Source organism: Thunnus thynnus, chromosome 14 (assembly GCF_963924715.1).
Source record: "Thunnus thynnus chromosome 14, fThuThy2.1, whole genome shotgun sequence".
In the NCBI taxonomy this organism is placed as follows: domain Eukaryota; kingdom Metazoa; phylum Chordata; class Actinopteri; order Scombriformes; family Scombridae; genus Thunnus; species Thunnus thynnus.
Window position 1 is genome coordinate 17,093,001 of NC_089530.1, and position 19,655 is coordinate 17,112,655.

At 39.1% G+C, this 19,655-nt stretch overlaps 1 protein-coding gene across 1 annotated transcript in view; it reads left to right on the forward strand.

Moving 5' to 3' along the window:
• pcsk2 (proprotein convertase subtilisin/kexin type 2) overlaps window positions 1–19,655 on the forward strand; it is a 30,446-nt gene that overhangs the window by 1,792 nt on the left and 8,999 nt on the right. The window contains exons 2-9 of the mRNA XM_067610281.1: window positions 768–872; window positions 5,386–5,499; window positions 5,979–6,087; window positions 7,080–7,117; window positions 13,290–13,366; window positions 14,490–14,578; window positions 15,224–15,399; window positions 18,196–18,411. Coding sequence (XP_067466382.1) covers window positions 768–872; window positions 5,386–5,499; window positions 5,979–6,087; window positions 7,080–7,117; window positions 13,290–13,366; window positions 14,490–14,578; window positions 15,224–15,399; window positions 18,196–18,411 — 924 coding nt within the window. The remainder of the gene's footprint in view (window positions 1–767; window positions 873–5,385; window positions 5,500–5,978; window positions 6,088–7,079; window positions 7,118–13,289; window positions 13,367–14,489; window positions 14,579–15,223; window positions 15,400–18,195; window positions 18,412–19,655) is intronic.

Here is a 19,655-nt window from a genome sequence, read left to right on the forward strand (position 1 = left end):
TGCCTCCTTGCCTCTCAGGTTATGTAATCGCCAGCTATATTTGTCTTAATGGGATATGCACCATTAAACATTGTCTGTGTTGTTTGAATTATCTTCTATTGTTGCTTAATTAACTAGACTGGGACACAGTGCAAAGAGGGACACACATACAAATGTGAGCATAAAGACAGATAAAAGAGAGAACGTAAGAGAAAGAGATCTGCAATCAGCCAATATTTGAAAAATCCTTAATTCCTAAAAGAGCATTCAATAGAAGAGCAGTATTTCTGTTTGCCTCGCATCAAATGCATAAGCGTCTGTCTATTTTCTGGCAACAACGGTAGAATTACATGAGTGAAAGATAGGAATAATCCTCATCCTTCCATAAGAAATTCATTTTTACATTAGATCTGACAGGCATATCTGAAAGCATTTATTTTGAGGATTGACCTGTACCCTGGCTGTTACTAAAGCATAAGGGGGTCTTTAATCAGTGCAGTGCCGGGGGAAAAAGCTCTGGATGATGCATCTCATTTTCCTGCCCTCATGATTTATTATAGTTGATTCCAACACTGTGCTCGCCTTAAAATAGACTTGGGAATGAAAGCCAGGGAATCAGTGCCCTTGCTCCCACCTGCAGGATGACCTGCTGTAGTTCTCCTACATTTTTAATCTATTGTATTTTGATTCACCGTTTACACCCTTTCAGGTCATTGTCTCTGTGTTATGTCCCTATCTCTGCTTCTGCTCCTGATCCATCTCCCAATTCTTCTTTTTTTTTTACCCAGCTTCCCTTTGGAGAGGGGCTCTTTCACTTCTATCCTCAGGACACTTCAAAGAGGCGGAGCAAACGCAGTGCCCGCAGCAGACAGCAGCTCCAAAAAGACCGCAGGGTAAGCATACACGCAAGAGACGCTTGCACACAGAGAAAAGCACACTGTGTTTCCTGTATGCATGTGCATCCCCCTTCACTTTGCATGACAGTGGCTATTCTGAGGCTAGTATACATGTAAATTAGAGTGTAAAACCAGTGCTTTAACATTACTGTAAGAAGGTTGGATGCACCTAGCTTGTAAAAATTTTAATATTTATTGCAGAATAAGAAGTGATTTGCATAAATCACAAAAGGTATAGAGTAAAAATAGCTCTCCTGGGACAGACCACATGAGATCAAAAGCCACCAGATAAATACAGAACTTACAGTAATGAGAAGACAACATCATGAGAAAAAACATATTATTCAATAGCAGCAAGGGAGAGGAAAAATCAAGAGCATGGTATAAGAATGATATAATAAAAAAGTACATAAAAAAGGAGGAGACTTTTTTGAAGAGGATGAAACAAAAAAATAAAAGAAACAAAAACAGGAATCACAAAATGACAAAATATTACAGAAACTGGTACATTCATGTTTTCATTTGATGCAAATGGAGCTACAATGGCAAGATTAGAAATTGATTGTGTTGTGGTCTCCACTAGTGGGAGTGTCCATTCTCCAAGGCTAGTGTCCAGGCTAGGTTTTGAGTTTAGAGTTTGAACTGTGTGAGCATTTCTTTCTGTATTATGAACATGTTCTGATGTACAAAGATCACAATCAGCAATTAATTTAGCATTCATTACAGCAACTGTCATGTCGAACAGTAACTGACATCAGTGGCACCAGCAGTTATCAACAGGAAATCATTCCACTAATCCTTACAGAGATGAAAAAAGACTGTTTTCATCCACCAACTGAACAATTAAAATCAAATATTTGGGGCTTCATTGAGGAAAAAAAATCTAAAAGCTGAATAATCCTATGTAGATTTTAATGAGTTGTGGTTGATATGCACTAGGAAGCTGTTTGTTGGCAGTGTCTGCTGAGATAGATATATGTTTAAATTATGGCATGGTCTAAAGTCCCTATTCAAGTAAACTGTAGACATCATGCTATCATAAACTGCAACACAGCCTGAGATCCTTGGTGCTTTCTGAATTTCCTTGTGTCTAGTCTGAAGGAAAAAAACAGCCTTTCTGCCATCAGGGTAACTCAAAACCCCGTGGAATGCCACTAATTCAATATCCAGCTCAAAATCACTTACTAAAACGTTCTTTTATGAGTTGCCTTTTGGTTATAGTTTATAGGTTTTTTTTCTAATTATACTTTTGAAGGTGTTTCCATATTATGTTCCACTTGTGTATTTTAAGATTCTTGTTTTCTTGTTGTGAAGCATTATCATTGGATACGTAATTAAAGTAGTAGTTATAACAGTAGGTGTAGCAGTGGTGCTGTATTTGCATTGTAAGTTATAGGAAATATCATACAGTTATGTTCTAATATGCTAATAATATGCTCCAAAAAGGGATATCAGTTCAAACTAAATTATATTTTAAGTCCAACTTTAAGTTATAAGAGGTATTAATATGAATTTCTTTATGAATACCTGAATATGTCCTTCTTCATAATATAAAACACAATGATGTGCTGTGTCTTGAAGCTCCTGTCTAAATAGCACAGTTTGGCTACATGCTGCGCTCTGTGTGTTTAGCTCTGTCCACTGTTGGGAGGCGGTGAAAGTGGAGGTCCTGCTGCAGACAATCAACTAACCTCTCTAATTGCAGTTGTGAGAGGTGCTAATGAAAATAAATGTGAGCCACTCCACCGAGCTAATACAGCTAATGGAAGTGAGACAGCGTGGACACGGTCAGGTCTACGTTCCAGATGCTGGGTTTTTAATCAGATGCTTGACATGCTCATATGCGACACTGCAGTTATTGATTTCTGCGCATCTCTGGAATGGATGAGGTCAGCTAGCCGGATTTAATGTTGCCTGTTTATCATTCTGAAGTGTCTTCCTCCCATCCTTCGAGGTAGTACGGTTACGGTGTGTCACATTTATACCTGCGCTTCTGTCAGAATGAAAGAAAAATATAGTAGTTTGTATGTGTAAAAACATAAACAGCATTTTAGACATTAAAAAATGCCTCTACTAGTGGTCTGTTAAATATTTTTTTTAATTCAATGAAGTCATTACACCTCTCATTTAATACACTTAAAACGTGTAATTTAATGGCAGCACTGAATGTACTTGACAGTGTATTAGATAGATTTCTTAGTGACCCAGCAGCCCATTTCTTTGTAGGACTCTATTAGTGGAGCATGTTGACCCACTTCTGACTCACCCACTATCTAGTCCTTGCGTCTCCTCTCTGCATCTTTCTCTATGCTTACTAGTTCTTGTCCTCTCTTGTCCTTTTACATCTTCAGTCCCACGTTGATTTCAAATGAGACATGTATTCATCCACACATCAGTGCCCTCACCCCATGAATTCATCCATCCATCTGTCCATCCACCCATCCATCCATGGTTCCTTCCTTGCATATTTCTTACATGAGAAAAAAAGGAGCTTGAAGCATACCGGGGGGTGGGAGTGAAATAAACAAAGGTGGCAAATAGAAAAACTGAATAAATCCTTGTGAATGAGCAGCATCCCTTGACCCTAAAAGACACAGCCTGGGAAAGCCAGAGGGGAAATGAGGACGAGGAACAAGGAGAAAGGCAGCCCAGCTCTTTGATTTGAAGTGAACTGAAGCGTTGTGAGCTGTGAGCAGGCAGTGGGCAAAGGCGGAGAGTGATGGCGGTGCATGGGCACTGTTTGATGTTGTGAGTGGGCAGTATGACATGCTGTCTCAAGGGAAATACCAGCTCTTCTGCCAAGTGATGGAATAAATTGATGATTGATGGAGAGAAGGGGGAGAAATGTGGGGATAATTGAGAAAGCGCTCATTTCCCTCTAAATGGGAATGAAAGTATATGGATGACGAACATAAGATGAGGCCAATTCAAAAAGAGAAAATAAAACATTGTTAAAATTATTTTCATCATGATTTAAAATCCTCCACGACAGAAGATAAGTATTCAAATACTGCACAGTGAAAATACTGTACCTTTGAGGGATTTACTGATGCGTTGATTTACACCATATGTGCTTCCTGACTGCTTCGAGTATGCTATAAAAGAAATATCTGGATGAATAGGCTTTGGCCATTTTAAAAGGCCATCTTAAGTGCTGCTCTGGTCTCTTATCTGTGGTGGTAAACACACTGGACAATGCCTGTTTCTCTCGGTCATACTAGAGTGAATTTGCTAAGGGTAAGCACAACAGGAACATTTAGCCACAGGAACCCATTTTCAAAATGGAGCTTTGAAAGTCTGCAAATTTTAAATAAACTCTTTTATTATTATTATTATTATTAGAGTCAGCAATTTGGGTATAAAAATAGAATTAAAGAAAGATTTGTAAATGAAGCATGTAAGGTATGGATTGACAGTTTTATGTAATCATTTTCTAGTCTTTCCACACAAACACACAAACTCACAAAAAGCGCCAGCAAGAGACAGAAAAGAACCTTCAAATGAAATCAGTGTCCTTGAGACAAGCAGCTCGTTGGTAATAAATTTCGGATTGAGTGCTTCATTTTAGGCTTAGTTTAGCTAACGCCAATGTATAACAGATTGAATAAATCATCCCTCCTTTACTTTTCCTATACCTCTCCAGTTTTTCCAACTGTGTGAAGGTGCTTGTTTTAGATTTAGTAAAACACCCCTCACCTTGCAGGAAATAGGGTACAATTTCAAATCAAAATGGCTTAGTTGATGCTGTCGATTGCGGCTGTCCCCCACAACAACTGACAGAAATGAGGGCAGTGAAATGCTGTGAGTGTATTGTTTGTTCTGTGACATGATTTCTAAATGGACGTTCTGACATATGAAGTATGATAGCGCAACAGAAATGTAAATACAACATTGTTGTATTGTAAAAAGACGTCCAATCATTTTGATGAGAGCCACCAGCTAATCAAACACCTACATTTCATCTAAGACATTAATTCCCATCATTCATGTGCTCTGTCCTATGTTATCTTCTAGTTGTTGATAATGGTATTATGGCAGCTTTCAGCAAGCATTTTTAATCCAAAACACAGCTGTTCATCCGCCTAACTGACTTTGATGATTCAAAGAAACACAAGCGTATTTGCGAGTGTAATTACAGTGGCTTTTTGTTGAAAATGTACTGAGAGTGGAGAAAAAAAAAAAAGAAAGCTCAATCTCTCATGTGGCAGGTGAGTTTGGAAGCCTTGGCTCCAGCTGCAACCCCCCTGATTAGGAAGAAGAGAATAGCCCCATTGATTTACATGATGTTCTGCCTTCATGGTACAGTACAGCAAAGCACAGCTGGCTTTGCTGATTTCCTGTGCACAGAGAAGCACATGCCTCGCCCATCATAAGAAATCCTATTTCTATTTGTACTTACATGTTCCAGCACAGGCAGTATTGCGTATGATCCTTTGATGATATGTTTTGTGATGTCATTGCTGACTATAAGTTGACAGTGACCTGGTATTTATGTTGCTTTCTTCCGCAGGTGAAGAATGTCTATGAGCAGGAGGGTTTTAGTCGTCAGAAGCGGGGCTACAGAAATATCAATGATATTGAAGTCAACATGAGTGACCCTCTATTCACCAAACAGTGGTATCTGGTGAGTAATCAGCCAAGCAGCCGTCTGCATTCTGCCTGACCTTTAGGACCAACGCACATTCTTCCATCTTAATTACTCAGAGGCCAGGTATATTCCCCACTATTTTCTGAATCAACGTTGTTATTCATTCTTTAATTAGTCTGGCCAATACTGTCCGTGCCATCTCGTCATTGCATTCATTCCGCCTAGTTTCCACCCCTCTCGTTTACCCTAACTGGCAAGCGTGACTTTTACACCATGACACGCTTGCCGTCATTCATCTGGAATGTCAGATGAATGCAGTAAAGATTTAGCAATGTGCCATATTACTGACATTTACTTCCCCTTCTTCTCACTTTCACTCTCCCACCCCCAAGCAGTCCTTATCCATAGCTTCCCTTTCCCACACACTCACATCCTCCATGTTGACTAGTTTTCTAATGTTGGCCCGCCTGGGTGCCATGAGTCATGGATGTTCTCCATATTGTCTGAGTGATTAGATAAACACAGGCCAGGCAGACGGGACCCCTGGGCTGGATCTTAATGTGGCTGAAGCTTGGCAACTGGGCTACACGGGCAAAGGAGTCACCATTGCAATCATGGATGATGGTGAGTATGAAGTACCTTAGTTATGTACCCTTGAGCGCTGTATGAAAACACTCAATTATACCAGCATATATTCATCATGCTGATTCAATTAATTACTTAACTCACCTCAGTTTAATTAACAATATGTGTGAATTGTCATTCTGCGATTAAGGTGACTCACTACACTTAACTGTGATGCATTATAAGACCAAACTCTGTACAGTCTACATGTCACTGTGCAATTAAAACTGTCCAAAATGTCAGAAGTTTTCATGACTTAAGTATTTTTGTGACTGTGCGTTTCTGAGATTATTCAATGGGAATTTGGAAAAAAATTGAGGATTTTTTAGGTGTAGCAGAATTTTGGAAACATAAAAATCATCAAATTATAGAATTAAAAAAAACTTATTTTTACTGCATGCTTGGTCAAGATTTATTATGAAGAATTATCAGTACTGCATCACAAGTAAAATGTCAAAAGCTGTGTTGACAGTTGTGAATGCAAGGGTTTTGCCTCCTGTCTTTTGCTAATATTTAAAAAACAGATACACTTGCTGCAGGTTGTGTTAATGCGCAAAACAGCAACCAGTGACAGCAGGAAAGTTGTTGGCAGTATAGTGTCAGAATAAGGCGTGTAAATAAAAAGGGTGTAGATAAAAATGCACACATCTAACTAGAAATATGTATATGTATAAAGTAATTTAGTAAAATAATCCTAATAATGCATAGGTACAATTTTTTGATTAATCAATTAATCTTTTAGTCTACAGAATGTCAAAAAATAGTGACACCTATTGCAATTTTTCAGAGCTAAAGATGATGTGGTTCAATTTTGTCAGATAACCAAATAAAAACAGCAAATCACTGATAATTGATCATTATGTTTTGTAATCATTATGTGACTAAACACTAAATGAAATAACAAAACTGTGGTGTAAAAGACAATTGAATGCTATATACTCTGCCTCTCATGATTCATTATATCTCACATTAATGTTAAAATCACATTTCAGGCATTGACTATCTCCATCCAGACCTGGCATCAAATTATGTGAGTACCTCAGTTTTTATTGAATTTCATAGTTTCCTTCTTTTCTTTGAAGTGCTGTTAGTAGCTGAAGTAGGGGTTCAGGTGGTGGATTTCACGGGCTTCGTGTGGTGTGTGCTGTTGGCAGTGACAGGTGCTTTCCAAGTTGCCTTCATGGCTGCCGAGTCTCCTTGTATTCCTGGAGGACGCAGAGACAGGCAGACGGCCAGCCAAGCTGTTTAATGTTAATGCACACTGCACTGTGGCAGGCACAATGGCAGGCCGATCTGTCACAAGCAGAGATAATGCCAGGGTAGTTGGCGCTGCATAATGTGATGCTCTATCTCCAGAATACTGATAAAACCTTAAAGGACAAGAGGGATTGCTAAATAGAACAAGGAAATGCAGAATGCTTAGTTTGATTTGACCATAAAGTATTCAGTGTCATCAGTGAGACTGCATCGTGCTGTTGTCCTTAATGTACAGATGCAAACCTGCTTTCAGAGAAACTGAGGTGTTTTCAAAGAGTGAGTCATGGTGCTTTATTGGCCTAAAAACATCCCCTTTGAGAATTACATCTATGCTTTTTTTCAGTACAATTTTATTCTAAAGACTAGAAACTGCCAGTTGTGTACTAATCCCACCAATTTATTGATTTTACGAAAGAGATAATAAAGATTATCTCTGTGCAGTGTGCTTTCTGTTTTCTCCGCCTCAGCTCTCGCACTATGTGATCTTTTTAAATGTGTTCTGCATAAATCCATTTCTTTCTCTGTCTGTGTGTCTGTAAACTTACCACCATGTTTGCCTTCCCTTTGCATGTTTCTTGCCTGTGAACAGAGATGAGCCTTGGCACAAAAATAACACTCAGCCTCAGCTGGGGCGATGCAGGAGCATGCTCCACTGGATTGATGGATCATGCTGTGCATGGATCTAAAGTGTGTGTTTGTTGTGTGAGTGAGAGCGCGTGTGAGGGAGACACTGTGTATGTAATCCTGTTTTGTTACCGTCGTCATGGCCGACCCACAAAGACCTCCACTATCAACTGCATAAAAACACAAAGATAGAATAAAATGTCATTTTGAGTTCACATCATCTTTCAGTTAGTGTTTGTGGATCTTTACGTGTGCATGTGTATCTACTTTGAACAACCAAATATTAGTTTATGTGAGATTGAGTGTGGTAGACAGACGAGGTGAAAGAGGAAAGATTTAGATTGTTTTTGTGCTCATCACACAGTGTGACAGAAATGATTTAGGATGTTGTTCACAATCTTTTTTTTTTTTAAATAGGAAGAATGGACATACAGTATTCATATTTACTGTAATCTTGTCAAAGTTGGCTTGGTACTTGTACTTTGAAGCATCTTGCCAAGGACTTTCAAGCAAGATCACATTATACAGAAATCCTGCTGCAACTCCTCTAGATTATAGATTAGGTTATCAGCACCAAATGGACTTTTGAAATCAGCCATGCCAGCATGATTAATGGCGCTAAGAGAGATACATGAGGATGTTTTGTCTGCATGTAGTCCCCCTCATTATCGACATACAGAAAAAACTCAGGAATTAAACCCATCCAATTACAGACTCCACTCTAGCCCTTTCATGCATGAATTATTAAATCATAGAGTAATAATTTTTTATTGTTTATTTTTACTCTTAAACAAATGAAAAATCATGCCAATAACTTTTTTTTTAATATATTATATTTAGACATGTGTCCACTGTAGTGGACACCATGCATCAACGGAGTAAACAGTGATTCATGGAAATCAATATAAGCAAAAAAACATATGTTTATATATATATTATTTTATTACTATTACTGGTATGAATACACATAGGAACATTAAATAACAACAACAATAGAGAGGATATTTGAAAAACAGGCCCAATAGGCAAAATATACCCTTTGGTGCATAACGTCCACTGGAGTGGACAGATGTATTTTCAGTCACAGAAAAACATGTACAAGAAAAATATTATTAAAAACTTAATAAAAGTATTTCTAACATCTTATTTAGTTGGAAAATATATTTTTTACCTGTTTTTTTTCTCCGACAATAAAAGTATTTAACAGATATTCCTGAGCTACTTGGTGCATTTATTCCACCCTCTGCCATTTTGGATTTATGATTCAATATCTCAAAATCACAGAGAGAGCCAAAAATGGAGCTGTGGACAACACTTTGGGGGTTCACCACCTGGTAGCTGAGACATACTACTGCATGAAAGGGCTAGATTTTAGTTAAGAAAAGTCATGGTGGAAGAAGTACTCAGATCCTTTACTTAAGTGAAAGTACCAGTACAACAAGGTAAAAATAGTGCTGAAGGAGCGCGCCATTAGCCAGATGGTTACTGTGCATGCAGCGTAACAGCAATGTCTCTGGTTTGATTCCAGCCAGGGACCCTTGATGCATGTCATACCCATCTCTCTCCCCTTGTTTCCTGTCTGTCACCTCACTATCAACTATACAATGAAGGCAAAGAATAATCTTTAAGAAAGTATCAAAAGTAAAAGTACTCATTCTGTAGAAAAACGGCCCCTGTGACTAATGTATTATATAGACATTATGAGATTGTTAATACTTACTTATCAATTCAAAATCAAATAACGACAGAACACAACAAAAATGGTGCTATCCGAGTCGAAACACCCTGCAGATACTGGCTCTCCAGCTAATGAGACGGCTAGCTGTCTCCATCGACCACAACACATTTCACAACAAAACACCACCGCAATGACAAGTCACCCACTTCCGAGCACACACAGCTAAAACATTATTTCCCCAACAAAGGAGCAGAAAACAAGCACCAGAGCGATAGCAGAACATAGCGTACCCCTCTTGTTTTTCTGTTGGTTGTCCAAAGGTGATTATAAGCGAACATTTCACAACAAAACTGCAGCGCATTGCTGCTCGGCCACAGCTCACTGAGCCTACCGGTGTTTAGTGAAAACAACTTATAAAAAATGTTGGCAGTTTGTCATTGATTAACGCATATTTTTGCAAGTTGGGCAGTGTGGATTGGCTCTCACCAACCTTTTTTTTTTTTTTAGCAATGCATTTCATGTTATAAGCTTATAGTATGTTTTTAAATCAAAATCTGAATTATAACGCCAGCTCTCAGTTAACTTTTAATCTGTTTTAGTTGAGTAAAAAGTACAATATTTCTGAAGTGGAATTAAGTAGTTAAAGTACTTCAAATTTGTACTAAAGTACAGTGCTTGAGTAAATGTATTTAGCAAAGGAAAACGTTTTTATTTTCTTCCATCATCTTATCAACTGATCTTGACACCCTCAACCTACTTTAGCCTAATTGTTACAATATGTAAGTCTAGAAAAACACCACATACAGGCCTCCCTTACTGCAACTTGAATCATTGCTCTCGCAAGTAGGCCTACCATTTGCTGGGAGGACGGTGAACAGGCGAGAGTTGCCGGGGAAAGGTGAGGTGGTTGTGAAGCTGGGCACAATCCATTATTCTGACCCTGGTTGCTCACAGGACACCAGAGGAAGAGCAGTGCCTGATTGATAGCAGAAGATATGAGCTTGAGAGGCAGAGCAAGTGATTCATGGATGTACTCCTTTGTCATTTATCAACGAGGCTCAGCACTTTTCACTCCATTTAATAAAAAAGAAAAAAATAAACACACCTGCTCCTGACGTGAGTACAAAACCTGTTTGGGAGCGAGATGTTCTCTATTCCAAAGTGTTCTGCTTTGAATAATAATAATATTTTCAAGCCAATTCTTATACTTTTCACATTTCAAACCAGCTTGACTACTTGTATTGCGCTACCTGTTGAAAATGTTGTATTGCCTTTTACACCTACACATTACACAGAGAGACACAAAGAAAAAGAGAGGAACGAAGGAAAGTGATAGATGTAGAGCAATAGGTTATATGACATTTGCCTGTTTATTATCACCTCTCTTTAAAGATGCAATATACAACATTCAGCCCCACTAGATGTCACACTATAGCACCAGCATCTCAGACAAAAACAAATGTGTACATTTACTCAACAAAGTTGGGGAAAAAAAGAAAGCGGCCCGTGAACCAACAGCTCACAAAACTCAGATCAAACTGTCAAACTAGGCAGTGCTGATCAAATATGGATCAAGATTCTGTTACTGAATTGCCCATTTTTCACCTCAATTGTTTTCCGAACATATTTTACTGTACTGTTTAGCTGTACTGTTTAGCTGTAATATGAGAAATTTTGCGACCCGACTGCCATGTTGAAGATGGACGTACTCACATGTACTAACATGCACACATGAAGAACAGAGAGGCTCGGATTACGACACACACAGGAGTGTGACTTCATTCTCTCCCCAAGATGTCATTACTTCATTATATCTTTACATAGCAAATAGTTGTTTGCTGACATTTAGTCGAATGTCGTAAACAATCACAAAAGTATGAACCTGTCTCCACGGCCACTTAATCATGCGACCCCAGTCACTCAAAGCGTTTTTACTTTCCTCTAGTGAGTTGCTCCACGTCTTGATAATTACAGTGTTCCTCCATTGGGTCAGCTTATTTAGTCACACACCTTTTGCTGTTTCGTTTCTCTCTTTGTCGCTGACTGAGTCATCTCCTCTAAATGCCAGCCAGCAAAGCTGTCAGGCCTGAGCACGGAAACAGCCCCCAAGATTGATCTGATGTGTTCGGTTCTATGGCTAATGAACACGACTGTTGCTTCTCCATACTCATGACCACACAATGCACCTGTTACTGGGTACACAGAGAAAAATGGATAGCACTCCAAGCTGACATGAGTGACAGGTAAAGGAGAGATTACAGCAGACAGCAGTGGCCTGAATGAGTTTTGGAAGTGTGTTACCGAAAGAGCAATAAGTGTGAGCCTTTTTTCCAAGGATGTCTGTTAAATCTAACTGTGTCTGTGTCTGTCTGTCTGTGTATGTGTGTGTGTCCTCCAGACATGGCTATTCTCATAATTATGTTGACTGCATTAATGTCTCTCTGGCAGATGTGTGTCTCCTATGTTGTCTTTTTTCTCCTGCTTTTCCACTGCTGTTCTTTCTGATCCTATTACTTTTGGCCATGTGGAATTAAATGCTGGCAGTGATTGGGTCATTATTTTCTCAGCTTGAAATCCCTGCTGTGACCACACATTATTCCAGTATCACAGCAGAGTAAAGATTTGTTGTTAAGTATCGCATCAAGGTGTTTTGAATTCTTTGTTCAACCAGTGAGCAGTTAAGCATAGACTAAATATTAGAAACACCACAGTAAAATTCAATAGTATTACAAACTACAGCCCCCAAAATGGCCATTAATTTGAATCTAGACCCCCAGCAGATCTGCTGACAAAGATTGTGTGATACAGTTGAAAGATTGTGAAAAGCTACCCTGTGCTGACAACCTTTCTAAAACAAAAACTAAAATCTAAAACTGTTTCATCAAAAACGGAACACTGTTACCTTAATTTGGTGAATTTTGAGTTCATTAAAGGAATAATTCGACCTTTGGGGAAACATCTGCTTCCCCTCTGAGAGTTAGATGAAGATTAATACTCTCATGTCTGTACGATTAAGTTTTTTTAAGTTACAGCCAGAAGACTGTTAGCTTAGCTTAGCATAAAGACTTTAAACAGGGGGAACAGCTGGCCTTGCTCTGTCCAAAGGCAACAAAATCTATCTACAAGCACCTCTAAAGCTCACTAATTAACACTTTATATCTTGTTTGTTTAATCCTTACAAAAACAAGTCAAGTTGTGCTTTTACAGAGGGTAATATGCCAGAGCATTTCTTTGCACAGAATCAGGCTAGTTGTTTCCAGTCCAAATGGTAAGCCACCAAACTTGCTGCTGACTGTAGTTTCATATTTATAGACATGAGGATGGTATCGATCTTCTCATCTAACTCTGAACACAAAAGCAAATAACAGAGTCTCCAAAATTCCAAACTATTCCTTTAAACTGCATTAGTTATAACTAGGTGCACCTACTGGTAAGGGAGTGTATGTTTATATTTAGATATGCAGTATTCATACTTGCAAGCTATGTTTTGGAAAAACTCAATATCACTCAGATCTGGTGTAGCCCAAGTGACCAAACTGGCTGTGATAAGGTCAGCACTTCATGCTCCTCACTGCCTTTTCTCCTTTTGTTTTTCTGTCTCGATGTTGTTGTTTTTGTAAATGCATCCATTTGGTCCTTTCAGAATGCTGATGCCAGCTATGACTTCAGCAGCAATGACCCTTACCCGTTTCCACGCTACACAGACGACTGGTTCAACAGGTAAAGCTCACCCAGCTGCCCCCCCTGTTTATATAAACACATACTCAGTGTGTTTTTGTGTGCACATGCGTGCGCTTTCCCTCGAGCAGTTCTCCTCTATTGATTTTCTCTCCACATAGTTCCATTAAGACATAATGGTGCAGTATAAACAGAGCTATTGTTCAACAGAACGCAATAGAAAACATAATGCCTATTTTTACCTGTTCACTTGGAGGAGATAAGGTAGATAAAAGAGATTTAGCACAAGTCTAGTCTCCTCACAGGGTCGCAGTATTCACAGTGGCGACCTTCTGTCTGATAACGCCTTATCTGCCTCCCATCTCCCAGTCACACTGGGTGATCCACTGCCACTGCAACACATGTTGAGGGCAGTAACAGAGAGAAATATATTCTTTCTCTGCCTCTCCTCCTCCACCGTGCTTCCATCTGCTCTGATGTATTTGTGTGTGTGTGTGTGTTTATGTGTGTGTGTGTGTGTGTGTGTGTGTGTGTATGTGTGTGTGTGCGTCTGTGTGCATCTGTGTGTGGGAGTGAGAAGGGAGTATTTGGGGTTGCCATTGTAGCAGTTGCTGACTGTCGGGCACAACTCGCTAGCTAATCAGCTGGTTGTTATAAATAGCTGCCTGTCTGTAGCAAAGCATGCTGGGAGAGCAGGGTTGACTCTTTGCAGTGTCCCTGTGGGGAGCAGAGGGATGGAGAGATAGACACATATCACGTGGTGCACACAAAACACTGATATGTGCAAACATATTCAGTCAGACTGAGAGGAATGATGGATGTCTGTGTGTTCAAACACACATGTACATGATTTCAATATCAAGTAAAATCTCCAAATGTCCAGTAAGCCATACATCCCCAAAATTAAATCATGTAGCCTCTCCATGAGCAAATGTCCTTCAGGTCATAGAATTACAGAGGCAAATTTTAATTGATTTATGGCTACAGAAAATGCTAAATCTTTTCTGTTAAAGATTTCTTCACTCTAGTCAGACATCAACAAAAACAGGAGTTGCATCAAATCTGGGGAATCTTATCTCAGACTTAACCCACAATATACTCGTTATAAATTTATGTAAAGTCATGTAAATCCTCTTAAGCATATTCTGCTTTTTACTGTCACCAGTCACGGCACACGATGTGCTGGAGAGGTGTCTGCTGCAGCCAACAACAACATTTGCGGTGTGGGAGTCGCCTACAACTCCAAGGTGGCAGGTGTGTGTCATTTTGAAGCTGCAGTTTGGAAAGTGAGAGGAATAACAATGAGCAGACAGCAAATGATGATTCTGATAATGGTATGATGAAAGGATCAGTGGTATGATAAGGGTGATTTACTGTGAGGGAATTGCTGTATGTATCACGTATAACATATAGGTAATCGTGGAAGAACATTGCTGCAGTGTTTGGTATTGAAGCACGTTTAAATGGTATACCTTTACTTATGGAATTATTGAAAATAACAGTAGAGGTCAGTTAGAGTCCACATAGCAACATGACAACAGCATTTATCCAGACAGCTCCATGTGTCCATTGCATATTGATTTTTCTTGAATTTGCTCAGGGAGTAACAAAGTAGAAATAAGAAAATGAGTATTGACTGCTTGATTTGTGTGCTGTGAGGAAGCTGACATCACCGTCTTGCCATTGTTAGGGACTTAGATGCTATAAAGGTGTTGTATTGTACTTTCTTGATACTGTAGATATTGCAAACCTAACCAGCTGATAAGGATTTTATAGATCTGTTGTTTATAGCTACCTAGTGTTCCAGCAGCAACAATACATAGAGTAATAAAAGATACAATAAGTCAATAGAAGCCAGAGTTTTAATGTCAGATTCACATGGAGATGCTGCTCCTTCAGGTATCAGGATGCTGGACCAGCCCTTTATGACTGACATCATTGAGGCCTCATCCATCAGCCACATGCCCCAGGTTATTGATATCTACAGCGCCAGCTGGGGACCTACTGATGACGGCAAGACGGTGGACGGACCCCGAGAGCTCACCCTTCAGGCTATGGCTGATGGCGTCAACAAGGTAAGGCGGCATCACACCTGCTGTGCTGAGGGTTTCATAATAATGTCAATAATAAGTGTGCCCTAAAGAAACTGGTGTAAATTTAAATTATATTTGACACACAGAAAGCTCAAATAAATTTACTGGACTGCCAGCACTCTCTACACAATGACTTTAATTTGCTCTCATCATTGACTTTTAATGTGAATGTTTCCTGTTGACAGCTGCAATTGGGACACGACTGTCCCCCAGTTTCTGCTGTCTCTATGTTTTGGTTAAAATGATTACAGTGACGTTGGCATTTACCTGTGTACTTGTGTATTTCTTTGTGTTTATTATTGTTTTTTCATTCCCCTCTTTTGACTGCTGTGTGTTAAGCAAATTTCTATTTGGGCATGAATCATTAAAGTTCTCCTTTCCTCCCCTCTACTTGACTAATACAAAGATGAAAAGGTGTACAAACCAAGGTTGCTATGTGCTCTGTGTTGTTTAGAGCTGCAACAATTAGTCGATTAATCAATCTACAGAAAATCATAATTATTTTGATGATCAATTAATTGTTTCAAGTCATTTTTTTAAGAAAAAAAAAATCCAAATTCTCTGATTCCAACTTCGCAAAAGGGAATACTTTCTTGTTTCTTTAGTCTTCTGTGATAGTAAACTGAATGTTTTTGGGTTGTGGACTGTTGGTTGGGACAAAAGCAGACAGTTTGAGGGTTTAACTTTAGGCTTTGGGAATCAGTAATAGACATTTTTCATCATTTTCTGACATTTCATAGACCAAACAACTAATCAATTAATAGAGAAATATAATCGACAGATTTATTGATAATGCATCCCTAAAGTGTGTGCTACTTTGTACTGCACAAGATTGTTGTCTTATTACTGAACCATAGCCCCAAAAAAGTTAGAGTGTAGTTTTTTGCTCAAGGACACTACAACAAGGTGAAAACTCTCCGAGGCCCACTGTTTGAAGGGCAGTTTTCTTAGACACACACACACACACACGCAGAGTTGCCATGCTAACAGTGCCACTGCCAATTACTTGCTTGATTAATCATCATATGCACCATGTGCAGGCAGGTGTGGGTTGCTCTAAAATGACCCTGTTGCAGGCAGGGTAGCTGAGTAGGAGCAAAACTGACTGTAATCTCTGATCATGTAAACACAACTAATCAAGCAGCTATTCTGCAATCTTCCTCTTTGATTCTAATGATCACTTATATAAGCTACTGTGTAGGCTGAGCATGATGTGCACTGTGCAAAAAAATTAAAAACTAAGGAGCACATTATGTTATATTAACAACTGAGTCAAGGAAAGTGTCTTTAAGTTTGCTTCTTAAGCATAACTGTGCAAATTGCCACAGATAATGGAAATAAATGACACAGGTTGCTGCGCAAAATTAAAGCACTTTGTTTGGATTGTGCAGGAGACAGAAGACAGAGGGCTTCAAGCTCATAGCTGAGCTTAACGGTACTCAAACCTCTCTTTGCAATTCAAATAGAGAGACATAAATAAGCATCATGAAGGGAAGGACATGCCACTCCTCCTCCACTTGATCCCTTTGTTCTGTGGGGAAACGGCCGGCCTTTTGTAGAAAACAGGTGCAGCATTTGGTGAAGAGGATGCTCTCTGTGTGGAGGCAGGATCAGTTGTTTCATGTTTCAAGGCTCTCTATCAGTAACAAAGATGACATTTTTACTGTGTGTTTGTACAAATAGGAGGTATTATGCTCCATTGCAAAACGTAGGTGCAGAAAGGACATAAATATTTGATGTTTTTGTCCCTTGACTACTATAAAGTAAATAAACAAGTTAGAGTTGCTCTGATACGTTCTGAATAGTGCAGCAAGCAAGAATTTTGATGAAACTGAGCGATAAGATTGTATGCTTGTGTCTCTGTAGTGGTTTCCTTTTAAAATGAGTTTAGCATTTCACTGAATACCTTTAAGGGTTATCTTAATCATAAGTTATCTTTCTAAATTTTTAATTCTTCTTTATAGAATTGCTGTTTCCATTGTTCCTCAGAGCCTGACTGTATTCAAGATTAAAAACCACCAGGCTTTTGCCATCAGAGATATGGAACAACCTGCATAGTATTGTTGTCATCAGCATTGTTGCACAATCTTTAAATGTGCACTTTATAATACAGCTTTACAATAACCTTTGACTTTTATTGTTTTTGCATTGCTGCTGTACCGTGAGGCTTGCATTTCTAATCTGTTCTTATACATTGGAATATACTAGTGGGAATGTATTTTATGGGAAAAGACAAACAGGAGCAATATGTTGATATTCATGGGGACATGAAAAAACGTTGTCATCAGTTGGCAGCACACGATACACAGAATTGTGCTTATCTCAGAGCTACCTGGAAAAAAAGATTTTCTTTAATACTTGTAGGCAGGAGACAGGACCAGTTTAGAACTAAACTGTGTGCTGTCTGTTACTTAAATGTGATGCTTTGTGCTGTTCTTCTTTTCGTCTCCACCAGTTTTCCCCAAATCTTTCTTTCTTCCTCAGAAAAAAAGCACCCACACTCCAAAATACAACAAACCCTGCATCTACTCCATACAATCACTTTGAATGTGGGCACAGTTGTAATGGATTTCAGGTCATCAGGCAGTTTGTCAGTTTTCAGTGGCTTTATCTGTCTTTGTTATATAATTGTGATAAAAATTACACTGACACCTGCTGTATACTTACAGACAGGTGAAATTCCCTAATTCCCAATTCTCATTTCACCCATGGCAGTCCCACTTGAACTGATGACACTTGATGTATTTTGATGTAACTTGGATAATGATGTTGTTTCAGGGGCGAGGAGGGAAAGGCAGCATCTACGTTTGGGCATCAGGAGATGGTGGTAGCTATGACGACTGCAACTGTGACGGTTATGCCTCAAGTATGTGGACAATTTCCATCAACTCAGCCATCAATGATGGACGCACCGCCTTGTATGATGAGAGCTGCTCCTCCACCCTTGCATCCACATTCAGCAACGGACGCAAGAGGAACCCAGAGGCTGGCGTTGTGAGTGTGTTTATTTTTAAGTAAATGGATGTTTCACATGATTGAAACATCTCAAATGTATGGAAGAAGATTAGGGCCACATGTGAAAAATGTATTTAAGTTCTGAGTTTAGACTCAGAACTCAAATACATTCTGAGTTTAAATGTATTTGAATGAATGTTTGTTGTAAAGTTTGACATTTTTCTGTTGTGGTCCCCGAAGTTGACTATTTCAGTGGATATGTGTACTTCAAGCATTTACAGATGACTCAATACTTGTTGATAATGTTTTATGTTTTTCAAGGATGTGTCCTTATTCACAGATGAACTGTAAATAGCTTCTTTTCAGTTTGCCTAGCAGACAGTGTATCCTGGGCCTTTCAGGAGATAAGAAGAAACCAGGGATAAAACTTGAGAAGCTGTTATGCTGTAATTGCCGGCTGGTTGTGAAAAACGGAGGTTCAGGAGGAGGAATAGCTCTTCTCTCCTGCGCTAGATTCTCAAAGAGGCCACCATACTGTGTTGATCACAGCATTTGGGGCATGGTGGATGTGTTATTAAGAGGAAAAAATAGAAGGGAGAAATATGTTTTTACAGACTTGTGGTCTGCCTTGATTAGTTCATATTGTCCAAAATGTATTACACTACTGTAATACTAGTGGCATGGCTTGAGGCAAGCTTGATGGCAATGTCGGTCGGTTTACCCCTTTGGTCCAGAGTGACACATCTCAACAACTATTGAATAAATTGCCATAAAATGTGAAACATTCTTGTCTCCTCAGGATAAATAAACTTTGGTGTCCCCTGACTTCACAAAGCAACATCATCACTTTGATTTTTGACCAAAGTCTTGCAAAACATAACATTCCCATCAGCGTCAGCCGTACTGTGTATAGTGCTAATTAGCAAGTGTTAGCATGCTAACATTCTAAGCTAATATGATGAACATGGTACCCGCTAAACATCAGCATGTTAGCATTGTCATTGTGAGCATGTTGCTATGCTAGCATTAGCATTTAGCTCAAAGTACTGAGTTGCTAGAAGGGCTGTAGACTGCAGGAGGGATATTTACTGAGGATTTGCACCCCCTTTTTGTGCTAAACAGTCAACTTGCATTTGTCCTTATTTACTAAAGGACTGCACCACAGTTTAGTGCCAGTTAGAATAGAAGAAAAGTGGAACTGCTGAAAAAATGTGTGTTTGGTCTCATGAAATATATATTTTAAAGTATTCCTGTTCAGAGGTGAAAAATATTGAAGGAGGAAA